Source organism: Ciconia boyciana, chromosome 2 (assembly GCF_034638445.1).
Source record: "Ciconia boyciana chromosome 2, ASM3463844v1, whole genome shotgun sequence".
Taxonomy (NCBI): Eukaryota; Metazoa; Chordata; class Aves; order Ciconiiformes; family Ciconiidae; genus Ciconia; species Ciconia boyciana.
This window is the reverse complement of record NC_132935.1, coordinates 29,251,059-29,268,392: the sequence shown is the minus strand read 5'-3', so window position 1 is coordinate 29,268,392 and position 17,334 is coordinate 29,251,059. Positions and strand designations below refer to the sequence as shown.

Sequence of the window (17,334 nt, the reverse complement as noted above, 5' to 3'; positions counted from 1 at the left end):
AAAATGATTGATAAGATAGGTCTGTGATCCACAAAAACATACCACTGAAATGAGAACAAAGGAAAACAGCACTGCACTGTGGAGATTATTTATTTCTATTGGAACTGTCCTTTCAGTCTAGGACATTATTAAAACCAAGCAAAACACAAGAAAATCAAGCAAACATGATAAGGGGGGGGAAAAAAAAACCAACCAAAAACCAAAACCAAACCAAAAGCTAAAATATGAAGACACTGCAATTAACTAGTCAGGATAAATTACTTTAGAAATTAACTATACTCAGAATACCGAATTTGTATATGATTCCTTATTTGTAATGAAAAATATTGTAAAAAGGACAACAGTTTATGAAAGCATTTCAAGAAGTTGCCTGTCTTTTCTGAGGTAGACAGTATGCAAATTGTTTTCATTAGAAGAACAGTACAAGGTGGAGAATGAGGCTAGTACTTTTCAAGAGGATCTTATATTTGCATTTTTGCTGCTAAATAACCAAGTTGGTCTGTGTTTTCAAATCACTCTGGAATAATAGAATAGGAATCAGAGAAAATCAGCCCTTTGGGGCAAGAGTTAATTTAAAAACAAAAACAAAACCAAAAACAAAATAAAAATAAAAATAAAAATAAAATAAATAACAATAATAATTAAAAAAAATTACCAAATCTCTTTCCCCTTCTATTGGATTTCTCATAACACTACATGAAGATGACTATTGGACTATTGGAGCAATGAACCTTAAAAAAAATGACACTCACCTGGGAAAAATGACTCATAGCTAAGATCATAAATATATTTTTCAACCTTCCGCTTTTCAGTGCTCTGAGACTGAGCTGAAGATGATAGAGAGCCTAAAAGAGCTGTAAGTCTTTTCTTCCTGTCAATCCCAAATGGCACGCTTCTTTTTCCACCCAGAAATTTTTTCCAGTCACAAAAAAAAAAAATCTGGACGTTCCTTCAGGATTCCTAGACATAAGCTAATGGAGCAAGATCACAATCAGCAGAACTTGGCCTACCTGATAACTGGAAGTCACAAATCAGGCATATAGGCACTCTGCACATACAGATCAACTGCACATACATTGCTGTTTCTAGAGTTACAATTACATAAGGCTTTTCTCAGGACAACAGCTATGACCTTAGATCCATGGTTCATACCATCTCAACAATGAACCTAGGAGTTGCCAAAATTCTTCAGAAAATTTGCTTTGGTAAGATATTATTTATTTTAATTGTCACGTATTTTGCACAAATTTTCCAGTCATAAAATATAATGGGTTTTCTACCTTGACTATTCCATCCTAATAGGAATATGTCTCCCTCAAAAAAGTATATATAAGCACACCAAAGTACATAAGTTATTAAATTTGCAGAATAAATTTCCAGTGATACCTAGAAATCTTCATGATATAGACAGCAAAACTTTTTTACAATAAAAGTTCAATGTCCTAATATACATAAAAGCATATTTTAGTGATAGTATCTTTTTACTTTCACTTGATTTTTTTTTCCTTCAAAATATCATAAAATTCATTAATACAATAAATAGTTTTTGAAAACTTCTCTACAAAACTCAATGACAACAAGGCATATAAAGACATGGGTGCCCTTTTGCACTCTGAAAATTATTTAAGTTAAAGGAGAAGGAGATAGCCATAAGTTTGCACACTTTCATACAGACTAAAAGTATCCATATGTGGAACTGCTCCAAAAGAGTTATTACATTTTAAATTGACACCTTGACTTCAATGTACTCATGCCTGTAGATTTTCCTGAGTTCTTGAAGTAATAGCTCCAAAACCACAGAACATTATGTGCACTGTTGATCTCCCACTGAGGCCCATGAAAACACCTTCAGAATGCTGTGACTGACTATGTACCTGAGCTGCACAAACAGAAGATTCCAACTGTTGTTTCTTTGAGCTAAACTTGTGAAGAGGGCAAATGCAAACAGTGTAATACCACAGATTTTGCTCCACTAAGAATCTAGGGCTTAGATCCACAAGAAATAAGCTTCTTGAACCCGTTCTGCTACTAAGGGGCTTTCACATTGCAGTACACTGCTCTTGCTTCACTGACCCTGGCACAGCAGAAGTATTGCACCACTAGAACAGTCACAATAACATATTTATACTCCTGAAATATTAACTTAATGCTTTGTTGAAAACTCCAGGCTACAAATACTGCTACATAAAAAGCTCTGAATTTTGCTTGGAAGATCTCAGGTGAGAAAGAGAAAGGAAAGGAATTTGATAAAGCCTCTCATTGTTCACAAATTCAGTGTAACATTGAAATACAACAGTTCTGCACTTCTTGTCATCTTTATCATCTTTTCTATGCCAGAAACATCCTCTTTGTGTATCCTCTTTTGTGCATCATTGTTTGCTGAAGACACTCTCTCAAACTCTGTGTAACTGGCTTAGAGAGATCTACTAGGACAACTGAGCCTGCTTGGAACCAAAACCTGTCAAAGCATCAAAGCATCAAACACAGAATAGGTCTACACAAAACCTCTTCTTTGATACTGTTCTGCAGAGATGCAAAGGCTAGCTTTAAATTGGGTTTCCTAGATAATGGTAGCGATTTAGTCACATAAACTTGGAGCTCGGCAAGGGCCAGATTATAGTCTGTGAAGAGCAATTTTAAAGAGCGTCTTTAATCTTGATTTGGTAAATTTTAGGTACGTCAACTGCACTATGCAGTCACTTATTTGACTACGGGGAATGTCCAACTTAAGTAAATTGGAATTATTGTTGGAATTAACAATTCCAAAAGATGTTCAAAAGTTATTGGGAAACACTAACTTTCTTCTTGGAATGGCATCTTTAAGAGTTGACTTCAAATGCTGCCACTGCATCACCATAAAGAAAAACTGGAGAAGACTAGATTTTATGTACATTGGTATTCACTGTATTGGTGGGTAGTTTCAGTTGTTCTTAACCTCTCTTATATCATTGCTAAAGAGCATTCCACATTTTCCCTAAACCTAAATAAGATCTATATGGCAAACAATTTCAAAATGAAAGTAGTTTATGTAAACACCCAACAGTACAATGTTTGAATGAACACAAAGGTTCCTAACAAGAATTCAATGTTTTTCAAGAGAAACACGTTTTCATACTGTAACTTGCATTTTGACAGAAACTTTTCTGCCTCAGATTCTAATAGACCAATCAACTGAAGATATTTCTAAAGTAATGTGAACTTAGGAAAGAAAACTATATGACTTTAGAGACACACTATGGAAATAGTTCTGTTAGCTGAAAATTCATGCCATTTATTTATTTTGTTTAAACCAAAATCTTCTCTTACCATCGTGATTGGGATTTCCCAAAGTCCATGGCTCATCTGAGTCAAAATGAGTGTCTCCCCCAATTCCTGGCCCAGGGAAATATGCATGAGCCAAAAATCCTCCCTCCCCATCAAAGGGAGAACTGTCTCCATGAAAACCTGATGCAAAAATGATTGTAATATCCACATCCCTCTTGCCATTTTCTAATTCAATATAAGGAACTTCTTCAAATGTTAGAGGAGTTACATTCTGCCACACATCGAAGGCACGGCGAATGGCTTTACGAGTTTCAGCATCACCTACTTTTGGAGTGACGTTCTTTATGCTGAAAGAAACAGAGAAACATGAAATAGATTAAATTTGACAGAGTGGTAAGTGACAATGCTTACATCCATTTTCCCCTAATTATTAAAAGCACTGTGCTTTTAACAAAATGTGCTAGTCTGGCATTATAACCTTTAAGAGGAGTATTTTTAAACAAGCTGGTGCAAAATTATTGTGTCAATCTGTGTAGCCCTTTATGCTAGAACTTATTATATGTTAGCTAGGTTACTCTCAGCAATACAAAAATCTTATTTTTAGAAGATTAAAAATATTTTAAAATGAAAAATTCTTAACAGTGGGATAACCAGATTAATCAACCACTGACTGTTTACCTCCTGGACCACAATTAGAATCTGTCACAGCTAAAGAATGGCATGTCATTTCTGATCAAAAGAAAAATGTTTCCAGTTAAATGAAATTTTAACTTCTTATTGAGTTCATTAACAATAGCAGAGCTCCATACTGTGACCACCAACCAGTATTCACAAAGCTTTAAAAACAGTTCTTGTTGCATTTGTAACTGGATAGATAATTCCTTATCAGAAACAAAGCCTTTGTATTTCAGTACAGGCTAAGATGTCCTTTTATGATCTGATTACTTCTATAAATCTTGCATAAAACTGTAGAATTCATCGTAGAAGTAATTTTATAGAATACAATTATGTGCTAATTCAGAAATATGTATTTAAACAGAAATGTTTGTCTCCACTACTTCAAATGACACACATAAGAGAAAGGCAAAAAAACATCAGAATTACAGTTGAGTTCAGAGTCACAGTCACTAGTAAATTATAGTGGAATCATCTTCAAAAAAAGCCTTCTTTATTTATTTTTGTTATTGAATTAAAGAAAAGAATGGCAATAATCAATTTCAGACCTATCCAGTTTCCTCCATCAATTTCAGACCTATCCAATTTCCTCCATCATTTTTACTGGATTCATATGGCCAGCAAAAACACTGTTAGGTTTATGTCTGTTCTGAAACTGCTGCAATCAGATACTGTTTGTTCATTTGACATGTGCTTGACTGAATGTCCAGCACGAATTTCAGAAATTACATAGTTCTAGAGTATATGTAAGATTTATGTAAGTTTACACAGTATGGTGTGTTAATGGCAAACAAAAATATTTTCATTAATAAACCTGAAATGATTGATTTGTTTTGTGCATTAAATGCGCTTGATTATATAGTATTGTAAGTTTATATAAATGGAAATAAATCCTTCAAATCTAATTTTATAGATTTGTCTTCACATATATAATATTTTGTTCATAGTTTCATGTAGAAAACATAGTTACCTATTTTGACTTCCACTCAAAAATATTCTTGTATTGAGTCCAATAATACTAGTCTAACCAAAGCATTATTTCTTTTTAGCTAGTATGTATGTTCCAAAGAGATATCAAGACAGATTAGAAGATAGTATGCCGTAGAGAATCCACTGCTTCCCTTGATCTTTTGTTCCAAGCATGATTTAACCAGTCATTACATACTTCTGCCAATTCTCTTATTTGTCTGGATTGTAACATTTGTTCTTGTTCTACCTTTCTCTTTCACATACATGAGCTTTAAGAACATTTCCCCCCCCTAAAAAAACACATTTAAAGGACATTTCTGCACTGAGAATTCATTACCTTTTTCTTGTCTCTTTGAAATTAAAAGTTTGAACTCTTTAAATCTCCTGTTATAAGACATTTTCTCCAGTCTGTTAAATATTTTCTGTGATTTTTATTGAACTCACTCCAATTTTGCAATGTTTTTTTAAAACAGACTCTGTAAGAACTACAAAGTACTGCTGTACTGATCTTGCTGTCAGAGAGAAAAAGTCCTCTGATCTGTAGGTATAGCTTTACCTTATATGTTGTAAATGTCATGTGATTCAAATTGCTTTGTGTGATGCCATTTCTTCATAGTTATTTACTCATAATTACTTTTATGATGAGTGTTGTGTTGATTTTCAGGTGATTAAAAAAATATTGGATGCACTGGACCAACTCTCAGTCCCTCCAGAACCACCCTCTGAAAGCTCCCTCCTTTGTGAATTACTGTTTCGAGATGTTTTAGTTAACGAGTTCATAAACTACTCATCCTGTGCCCTTTGAGAATGTACAGTATTTTACAACCAGAGTGTCATGTGGCACTAAATGAAAACACCTCACAAAGGTACACTTACACTGCCACTACCAAAAACTTGACAAGTTAACCTGTTGCTATGCTAATATCACTTACAAAGCTGATGAATTTTCTCTTAGTCAGTCCCGCAGCGTGCTCCCTAAAGCATGTAAATTGTATGAAGTGCAGCTCATCGAAGGATTAGAGCCTCTGTTATTTGCTACTTATAATTAATACAGCAAATGAATCAATAGGCTTTCATAGCAAATAGAATATGTCTAGCAAAACTGATATTTTGATGTAGCAAAAGTTCATCTGAAAGATACAGTTTATTTTTTTTTATTGCTTTGTATTTAGGAATCTTAGTAATGGTTCAAAGTCACACTTTGGGGTTATGTAAACAGCAAAAGGATGGTCTTATGTTGTTATATGTGATATGAGGAAATGGATAAAAAGAAATTGGAATTTTGTATTGGTGGTAAATTGATTAATTACTTGGTCTAAAAGGATTTTACTTACGTTTTAAACCTTATCACTTTACATTTTCTTGCTTTTGCAGTGCACAGAATTAAGTTCTAGTCATTGATCACAAATGAAAATTTGAGCCTTTGTGCTAGTTTCACACACATTAACTAGGGGTGATTACCTATGATGGGAGACCTTTTCCACGGGATTCAGCTATTGAATTACTTTTGAAATAGCATCCTACATTTCAAGATTCATTGTCAAGAAGAAATATTTTTCAAAGCATACATTCTCTATTAAAGCAAGACAGATTTCTGGCTTCCAAAACAACCTTCTGGAGAGGGTGAGATTATACTGAAAAATGTAGCTTCTAAAAGAAATTAAATAAACCAGTAGTTATTCCAATATAAGAGTATTTCCAGAAAATGATTGTCCATTTTAATGTGTTTAACACAAGCCATGTTCCATCCTAAAAGGGTAAATTCCAATACCATGTGTAACGCGAATGTTGAAGTTGTCTAGCCGGTAACTTTGCTTAGAATAATTCACCAATGTAGACATATGAAATCCAAGTTATTTTACGTTTCTTTCATGGTGTTGATCATATGCCCTCCAAAGGGAAAGCACAGTAAGATCAGTCCATACAGACAATGTATCAACTACCAGAGATTCTAGGACTCATCTCTTAAAAGTCTTCAGTTTAGACATACCACTGCAATAGCAAATAAAGTCTTATATGAACCCTACTCCTATTACATTTGCCTCTACATCTTAAAGCCAGCAGTCACCTAAAATAGTGGTAACTGTCACTGGTAACAAAAAAAGAGGAACTGGGTATCTTACACTCAACATGTCCAGATAAAGGAGCTCAAATAAAAATAAGTGGAGGACATGCCAACTCAGAACCACTCCCTATTGCAAAGAGGCAGCATAGCAAGACAAAGGCCATCACAATAAGAAAACAATATTTCCTAAGTATGACTTTTCTAACCTCCAAGTCTAGTGATCATTTCACAGAAAAGATGTTCAACAGAGAGAGAGATCCAATGCTGACCTTGACCAGATCAGCAGTGCAACCTTATAAAGACGCTGAAGAACATACTCACAATTCCTTCCAAAGGGAAAGTATTTTAGTAAGCAAAAGATGATCTATAAGATGAAACATTTACTTCTAAGTCATTTTTTACAACCTAGTAAACTGAGTGATGCTTTGTATAAATTTTGAAAGCTGTTATTCTTAGAGGACAACAAGCATGTATCAATAGAATACAGTATTTTGTGATTATTATTGCTGGGTTTTGCAAACACGGTTTTCAACCTGATAGTTGCTTTAGGCATTATAGCTCTTAAAACCATGTCTTGCACAAGAAGAATAAGATTTCACCAGTGATATGCACTTTTCACACTGATTTACTATTTCTACAGATGCCTGAAGAGTCCTGTTTTGGAGACTGTTATTCTGAAATCGAGTCCTATTAATTTTAGAAAAGCTTTGGGTTTTCCTTCCCCTCCCCCCACTTCCCCAAAATATCCTCAAAAAAAATTATCCATATTTCAGTGACACATTTTTGGCTGCAACAGCTTCAGGAGCCTTGCAAGGCTGTCAGGATATACCTCACTTGGCTGTGTAAAATCAGTCATCTGAAATTTAAATACAGTACACGAAGTAGGACATATTTGCCATTAAATTTCACTATTTCCTTTTTTTCTTCCTGAGCTGTCATTAGAACAGCTCATTATATTTTTCACGTAGGTTGCTACAACTCTGTATATAAAATCAACCCTTCTAACCCAAGCTAGACCCAAGAGGCAGTTCAGCAAAGGCTAGACCAAGCTCAAAATGCATAAAGCTTATTATTACTGCTTACCTTAGCAGTAATGGCCTCCACAAGAGTTGCAATAACTCAGTGACAGACTTCTTCATGGCCTGTAGACTTTGATACTTCTATTCTCCACTGCATATAATAAATACTGTTTTTAAATTGGTTCTGTGCTCATTTGTGCATTTAATCCAGAGTACAAGGTTAACAATATCTTACTACCCTGTTGTGCTGATTAGACTGGATACTAATGAGTGCTTTTAGAGTTATTAGGTAATTATAATGATGCAAGATGATATTTTAATTTTTTAGAACATAAATATATCAATTAAATATAAATGGGGAAAATATTTTTACAATGCCATTTCTCTCAAACATTCCAAGATTTTCTTGGAGCAAAGTCACAAATTGGAAATGCCATTCTAAAGAGAGAAAGGACACGGAAGATAAAAGAGCAGGAAATTCAACTGAGTAGGTAAAAAGATAGTGTCAGTAATCTGTTTGAAGTAAACCAATTATAGATCTGTATTTGATATGAAACAGTTAAGATAAAATGAATTGAAACATAGCTTAAATTTCAATAACTTGTTGAAACTACCTTCTTAATGCCATTGCTGTAAATCAAGCCTAAACTGAACCAAAGCTTTTTTTTTTTTTAATCTCACTGTTACTTTTATTGAAATTAATAGATTACTTCTGGTCAAAGGTATATTTCATTTTGCACCATCATTTCTCTAGAGATACTTTCTATCAAGTTGCTTCATTAGTCTCTCACTGATGTGGGTTTTCTTAGCTTCAACTTCTTCCCAGTCTCACTTTGCTAACTCCTTGTAGCTATAACCTAAGGATGTTTCTAATGTAAAATGTGATCTTGGCTCATATAGCTCCTGCTCCAGCTGATTAAACCCAAGTCTGAACTATTGCTTTTGATTTTCTTGTTCTGTGACCACATTAAAAGTCAACCTACTGCTGCCATGTTGGAAAAAATTTATCATTCTCTTGCCTCTTCAGTTTAATGGATAATATTCTCCCCGTAATTCATTAAAAGGAGATGAAAAGTGACAAAGATGAGATTTCCAAGATACAAAACCAAGACTAGCAAAATACTTGACAGATAAATGCTTTTAGAGGAAAGATGTTCTAAGTAAACCTATGTCATAATTTACTACTAATTAATTTAAAATTAATAAAATGCAACATAAACATATTTAATTATTTCAGGGTTGCTGAAGTAGGTAAGTATTAAAGAAATGAGAACTGATATTCTACAATATTCAAGTTTTATGTGAAAAAAACTGACACTAAAAATACATACAGTGAAGAACTTTTTTTTTGTTAATTACACTGTGGAAAAGCATAACTAATTGGCTTCATTGATTTTTATGTAGGAATCCTCTCTCACAATTACAGTTATCTAGACTTTTTTCATTGCATAAATTTTAGAATCACCACAGTGTAATTTAATCTCCTTTTATTTGGTATATTTGACATGTCCTCCCCTCTTCCATTCAGAGGTTAGAAATGCTAAGGTATATAACACTGCTAACATAGTTCTTTAAGAAAAGGGCAAGCATTACCTTTATTAAGTTGAACTTTGGGAAAGCACCAAGCTTTAATAGAGGGATAAATATGCTTCAATCAACACTCAGAAACTGAAGTATTCCATTTTATTCATTTTCCTAAACATTGTGTATGGCACTAGCAGATATGAGGTAGATAGATACTGGAAACTTTCCTGTTTATCATCAGGTTGACTAGAATTGCATTTTTTATGATATTTCTGATTGAAAGCTGGTAGAAGATGCAGTTATAATGACAAAAGAATGTTGACTAGAGCCTTAATTAGCATCTAATTCTGCATCCATGCTTACTACAAAAACCTAATGCTTAGTGTCAGGAATCATAGCATCCCTGTCCCATTAGTCCTTAAGGGTTGAAGCCCTCTGGTAGTCTAACAGTTTATGAGAACTTTATTGTAGAAAACAAGTAGTCTCTCTAGTACAAATTACTATTTTTCTAGATTTGCAGCTGTAAATCATCAGAGTTCCAGCAAAAAATGTAAGTAGGAATGCTAAGAACTCATGGGTGGGTCATTTTGAAAACATCTCATTCCAGAGAACCCTGAAAACTTCTTCACCATGCCACTCAGAATGCTTTCCACATCTGGAAGTATCACTTCTCAATATAAATCTGCATGCAATTTCTATACTACTATGTGTAATACAGAGGAGCTAAGAACTTCAGAATTTGTTACTGGCTTAAAATGGTAGGGTAGGATTCTAGAGCATATAGTTAGGTATTTCCATTGCCTTAAGGTCTTGTAGGCCTCATATGTACGTAGGGGAAAAAATATATCAAAGTGCAGCCTAATCCTGTAAATTCTTCTAGCATGTTTCAAAATATATTAGTCAGGTACAACTGAATTAAAGCACAGAATATTGCTAGCATATTGAAGAAAAGTTTTCAGACATTTCAGTTATTCACAAATTAGTTAAAGTTAGGATGTTCTCGGCATCTCTGGAAAAAACAGATAATCATTATTTCCCCTAATTTCCATTTTTCATTTTTAATGGAAAGACAATATGCTAATGTTTTGATGCTGAAATAGTATAGCCATATATTTCAAAAATACTGCAGTGTGAACGTCATCACAATGCAAAGCTTGTGTTATCATTTCAACATGGACACAGAGCTGACCTTTTTTCATTCATGAGCAAACTGAAATCAAGGAAATTCAGCATATACTGACTTTGTGACAAGTATGATTAATAAGGTCTGCTATTCCTTGATTTACAAAATATTTGCTGAATATCCCTCTGTAGTAGTACATTCAAAATATTATTTTATTAAAAAATCTTGTTGCTACTTTGAATCAACTGTATTTTCTATGTTTTTTCTTAATTCAGTATTTTCTTACTTTTCAGTGTGGCTTTTAAACGTCCAAGAAAAAGTCCCTTACCATATTCCACACAATATGGATCATAGAAATAACATAGACTATTGTTAACAAGCCAGATAGGACTTTTTGTTGCATACTGAAGCTCCCAGCTAACATTAATTAATTTAACTGGACAGCATAAAGTTAGACAAGTCCAAATCTTTTATCTTCTGTTGGTTTTTGGAGAGCTGAAATCCATGATGTATCCAACTTTAGAAAGGAAAAAGACATTAATCTAGGGCTTGACGCAATGTCCACTGAAGTCAAGAAAAAGACTAAACTAATTATACTTGGTTTGGGATGAAGCCATTGACCATCTACAGTTAAGTTTCCTCCACCAATTAAATTATTACATATTGCTGAAAAATCAAATTGTCTTTTTTTTTACTTCCTCAAGACAGCAAAATGAAGCAGAATAGCTTTAAAATTATGATTTTATTTTATTTTAAATTGTTATGAATTCTAAGTAATGGTTGTAATTCAAGGCAAAGCTTGGCTTTTTAGAAAGCATTCTCCAATTTTATATGCAAAAGTGTTCTGTAGACTGAATCATCTGAGCAAGTGACCAATGACTGACTGCTGGAGTTAAAATTATGAACAGTATGCCCAAAATTCTGATGAGGAGGACTTTATATTCAATAATTCTTTGTCTAAAAAGGACATATAAACATTTATGTTCTAATTTACAAAGCTGATTGCTTTATTGATTCACATTGTTGCTCCTTCTTTAATGTACTGGATGATTAACTTCCCTAGCAAAAGAGAAGGTGACTGTTTTTTGAAAGACTCCTAAGTGTCTTTGTAAACAATGCCGTAAAAAAAACTTTTAAAAATAATTTTAAAAATCCCTGAATAGGTTTCATAGATTTCTTCTCTGACTCTATATAATATTCAGAGATTGTTGTGTAACCTGATACGGTCTAAAACACTAAGGAAGAATCAAGGCTGTATCATTAAGATCTTTGTACTTTGTTCTATAATGGGGCTATAATTTTCATATACTCTAGATGTTCTCCTTCACTCCTATACTCTTCCAGCTAGTAAAAAGGTTCAAATAATCACTTTCTGTTTCTCTCTTTGTAAAAGTCATGTTAGTATATAACATAAGTACTAATAATATTTACAAGGTATACCAGCATGAACTATACCAGGCAGAAAAGATACAGTGAGCAATATTGCTGTGTAAATTCATTAGAAAGAGAAAATCTAAAACGAACACACTATTCACCAGGTCAAATAAGGGGAAAGCTGCATTCCCTGATGGAGAGAAAGTATAATTAATGCAGCACAATGCCCATTCCATGTTGATGTTCCCAATACCGGAAATCTGCATTTTGATACTGTCTGCACACACATTGTTTTCTAAGAGTAATTATCATCTAATTCCAAAATGTAATATGTGGCCAAAAAGGACAAAATTAATATAAATTATAATAGTAAGTCACTTCTTTGAAGCTCCATCTTGAAATTTTGGGGAACTGTTTCAGCTTGAAAAATTACAAATTGAAAATATGGAAACGTAGAAAAAGTATTATAAGTCTCATGTGTATCTGTTTTGATCCTCTTACCCATGATTACAAGGACAATCTAAGAGGAAATATATTCTGAACAACATTAATTAATTTAAATTTAACAGGTGCCAGGAGCAATTCTTGGGGAAAAAATAAGTGACAGACAGAAAATGCTAGAGTAAAAATATAAGTAGACACAGTTTAAAATGCATTTATATGTGATCTTAATTCTATATTTCCATTAATAATGTCTTGATGTTTTGCCTGAAGTGATAATTATATCATTTAAATAGAGCATCTGAGGATATACTATAAGACCAAGTAGCCAGACAGATAGTAAGTGGTAAATGTAGCTTTTGGTCTCTTTCAAAGGGGTCCCCTCAGCACTGGAATTGCAGCTGTTTGGCAGTGATGCATGCAAAGAAGAACTCCACATCTGCGGATTTCATGGAGTCCAACAAGAGTTTATACATTTACAGTATTATATTAAATATTTTCTTGAAATAAGCAACAAATAAGCAAATTTTAAAAGCTTGCCTTACTGTACTCCAATCAAAAAAAATCACCAAATATTTTAGGAAAACCCATTAACTGCTGTAAGGGTCCATGTTCTGCTCACCTGTTGGTCTCTTTTTAACATAATGGGTATGTCCACAAAATACCTTTTTTTGCTATTATCCTTCGTGTTCAGAAAAGCTGGTGAGTGCAGTCCTATGATAAGATAACTGTGATGGATGGCATCTTTTTTATTGTTTATTCTGTGTTTCTGCTGGGGGAGGGTTGCTTGGTTTTGGGGGTGTTTTTTGTGGGGTTTGGGTTTTGGTTTTGGTTTCCAGAAAAGTGGAAGAGGTAGCAGACACCGAAATGAGGGAGAAATTGCTCTTTGTTTGGAGGAATTACTAAGCTTGCTTAGCAGGCACACTTCAGACTACAAGGTTTGACTGGCCAGGAAGACACAGAATGCAGCTGGAAACCTGCGGGTTATAAAGAGGCTGAGAAGTGGCACTGAGAAAAATGGAGCAGACAAGTGATGCTAGAGATATGATCAAAAGTTTAGGGAACAAAACAACTTAAAATGTCATTCAGTTAACTGGTATTAAGCCTGTAAGCAGGGAATTGTTGGAAAGAACAAAGCAGGTGAGAAGCATGTAAATGATTTTATTTCTTTTTTTGTTGTCCTTATTTGCTTTGGGTTACTTTTTAATTCAGAAAGATTAATATTGTATTTTTTATTCTAATCAAATTTGGGTTTTCTACTTTAAATGTCGTTTGGTCTGTAAAATTCACTACAAAAATATTATAGGCTTATTCACTTCAAAGCTCTGGTTGACTGGAGGTCTTGTCAAAGTGAGAGAGTGAACATTTTACAAGAGGGAAGGCAGGAGGTAAAGAATTGCTATAAATTCTTCAAAGTGAGAAAGATTACTAGATAGTTGCCAGATTAATACGGGGCACCCTCGTTTGTTATTATGATTAATGCCTTGGGTGACAGTACAGAAGATGTACAAGTAGTAGGATTTAGACTGTTGTAAAAAATCCTGTAATGAAAGAGAGAATCAGACTCTGTACAAATCAGAGTGATAGAAAAACACACATGTAGGTGACCGTGCATGTGTTGTCATATGTGTGCACTCATACTACATTTCGATTTTAAAATGCAGATAAATTTAAAGTGCTGTAGGTGGGCATTCTTATTCTAACCAACTACGCATTATATTTACATTAACAATATAGGACTCCAGCCAATGCAACATACTAATCTCAAGGCAGTCAGTTCTCTATTGCTTGAAGTTATATCAGTGTCTAATGTCTTACAATAGAATTCTTCAATTCAGACATAAGCCATAGTATTGACACTGACTTACTAATAAAATTATCTCTTTGCTGTGGTATGAAGAATAGTCTATATGACCATTAGAGCTTATGAACTTAAAATTTAATACTTATATGGGTTCGTGAATAATGGCACCAGTTAATTAATTTGAAAACTATTTTATCCCCCAGAACTTACCCTTGTTAGATATTACAGGAATCCCAATGAGGCTGTGTAAATTTTCAAACAGGCTGTATTGGAATCCTTGGTTTGCTGACAAATTATGGATTTTATATTATATGCTTGACACTTTCTTTGGTTGACAGAGCTCTAGCAAGTACACAGTTTGCATCTAAGTTTCCCTGCAAAGATCAGTTTTGACAGTAGGCAACATACTGTGAAAACTACATGCCAGACTCAAGGGTTATACAGATGTACACCCCTGCACGTACCCCTATGCCCATTGTCATGTAGGCAGGAAATTGTTGGGTCAGTGACTCACCAAATTATAATCAAATTCATTTGTACTTAGAACAGACCTGTAGGCACCCACATTTTGCAGAGACTGACTCCTTTCAATAATGTATTTTACATACTTAAATTAGAGATCTGAGTTTCATTACAGCACTCCTAGTTTCAGAGCAATTCTCCCTGAGAACTTGCCAAGAGGGTTGAAAGGTAAGGTTAAGGACTTATTGGGTGTTAAATTGATGCTGAAAGCTTCAGAGAATTTACCAGTTACTAAATGCATGCAATTTTAATCCAAGAAAACAATCTGATTCTTGTGTAGCACATACACACTTATCCAAGAGGTATCCAAATCAGCATTTTTATATTACATATTAATAGTAAACTTCCCAAAATATTGAAAAATATTTCAGAAATTTCTATTTACTTTAAATTAAAAGTCAGCACTACTAATGACATTTCTATATCTGTATGAATATCTTTGGTACCTGTAAGTGATATGTTTGTGTTGCCATTTCTGTCCTGTTAACGCATAGCGTTTCCGACGAATGTTAAACTTGGAGCTACCTCTTGTTTGGTCAGGCACACCACATCGAGGCTTCTTCATCCAGCTGCGAGAAACAGCACACATAGTTAAAGCAACATGAAAGAAAAAGCATAACTACTACACCCAACTAATTAAAACATCATACTTTTTTGAAGTTACTGTATTATCAATCATGTGTCTTCATGCAACAATGACTAACAAAAGGAACAGTTATCTTGTTACCAGATATATAGTTTGTGGAACTTCATTGCATGCTATGACATTGAGAAACCAATTTCTTTGCTGTTATTTTTCCTAGTTTTCTTTTGCTACAACCTCTGAACACAGAATTCACAACTGGACAAGTCTTTCACAGTCAATAATTCATTCTGATTCATTCAAGGTAATTATGATCTGTATTACTAGCTTGCTTGCTGCAGGTGAAGTTAAAGTATATACACAAATATTTAGTCAAATCACTAGTTCCTAAATTATTTTTTGTATTCTGTGATCCTTCTCTTTTGTCTCATTGTCATGATATTTAAACAAGTCTCGAGTTCTTTTAATCAAAGAGGCCAGTCAACTGCCAGAATTTTTTAATTCAAGATACTGAAAATGCTAACTTTATGATACTATTAAGTTCTTCTATCTTACTTTCTCTCCACACAATAAAGAGTACCTCATTGCAACTGTAAGTTCCTGGTGGAGATATTTAACTCAAGAATTCTGCTTAAGTATATTTAATGCTCTGCACAAAATCAAGCTGAAAAGGTCTAAATCACAAACAACAAAAATGACCATTGCAGCAGCACCAGGCTTTCCACAGAAGTGCTTGATTTTTACAGTGGCCTTCAATATTTCTGTGTTTTCCAATATTTCAAAAACTTCAAATTTTTCAGCATTCCAAATATGTCAAAATTAGCATGATACCTAATTCAAAAGCATGAGTTCAACAGAAGTATGATTGAACTGTTTCTCACTTGTATGGTAAGGGGTTATTTAGTTTGAGTAAAAGTGAACAAAACTCAGCTGAAGTTATTCTTTTATATGAGCTGAATAGCTGCAGAACAATTTACCATCAGGAAGATAGTAAGATTAAAGACATTCAATGCATAAGTAAAAGACAAAGCTCCTCTGTTGCTTTTCCAGTTCATTTGACTTTATTTCTACTGTGCCAAATAATTACTGATGTAAAAGCTATAGTTTTCCAATGGTATTTACCACAAGAGTAGTCATACCCTATATTCAGGCTTGCATGAATGAATTTCTGACCATTAAACTGGCATTTAAGCATCGTTTCATAAATAAATATACACACAACAGCTGTATATAAGTATGGCATATATATATGGCATATGGATGACAGAAAAATCATTTGAAATGTCATCTCAGAATGTAGACTCCTTTTAAAACACGCTCAGGTAACAAAAACTCAAAAAGCAACCATCCAACCATCTTTCATCTTTCCAGTAGATATTCTTAGTTCAATATACACAAAATGAAGAAAACCATCTTGTTTTGTCCAAAAGAATACATGGAATATTTGCAGTACAAAGGACTAGTGTGTGTGTGTGTGTGAATAAAAAACTACAGAATCTAATGAAATAATTGATGTTTCAGTTCTGTACTCAAGGAATGAGATGTGCATTGTAAGTTTTACACCTACTAATACAAGACAAACCATACTACATACTGAATGAATTTTTAAAGATGGGTTAATCCAGTCAAAATCAGCCACACTCATTTTCATAAATCCATGTCAAGAGGTTTAAAAGTACAGCCAGACTTATAACACTTCATATATGCTGTAGCTATGGATCTATAGCAAACCATTTTTTAAATGCTTAAGCAGGAGTTAAGCTCACCAGCCTGTGCAAAAATACAAAATTTTAGTGATAGTACCAAGATGGCCCTGTACCCCAATTCCACTGATAAAGACTATATAAAGCCTGCAAAAACTTTGATGTATGACATATCAATCAAGTAGTACAAGTGGGGAAGCCAAAACTTATGAATTTGACTGCCTGAACTGAAGACACTGAGTTCATGGATACCTGTTTCAAATAAGAA

The 17,334-nt window shown here is 33.8% G+C and overlaps 1 protein-coding gene across 2 annotated transcripts in view; it reads right to left on the bottom strand.

Annotated features, from left to right (window-relative positions):
* The window catches only part of MMP16 (matrix metallopeptidase 16), a 194,842-nt gene that overhangs the window by 80,484 nt on the left and 97,024 nt on the right, over positions 1 to 17,334 (bottom strand). For both annotated transcript variants that reach the window (XM_072852252.1, XM_072852251.1), the window contains 2 exons: positions 15,227 to 15,349; positions 3,307 to 3,611 (listed from right to left, as the gene is read on the bottom strand). In XM_072852252.1, coding sequence (XP_072708353.1) covers positions 3,307 to 3,611; positions 15,227 to 15,349 — 428 coding nt within the window. The remainder of the gene's footprint in view (positions 1 to 3,306; positions 3,612 to 15,226; positions 15,350 to 17,334) is intronic.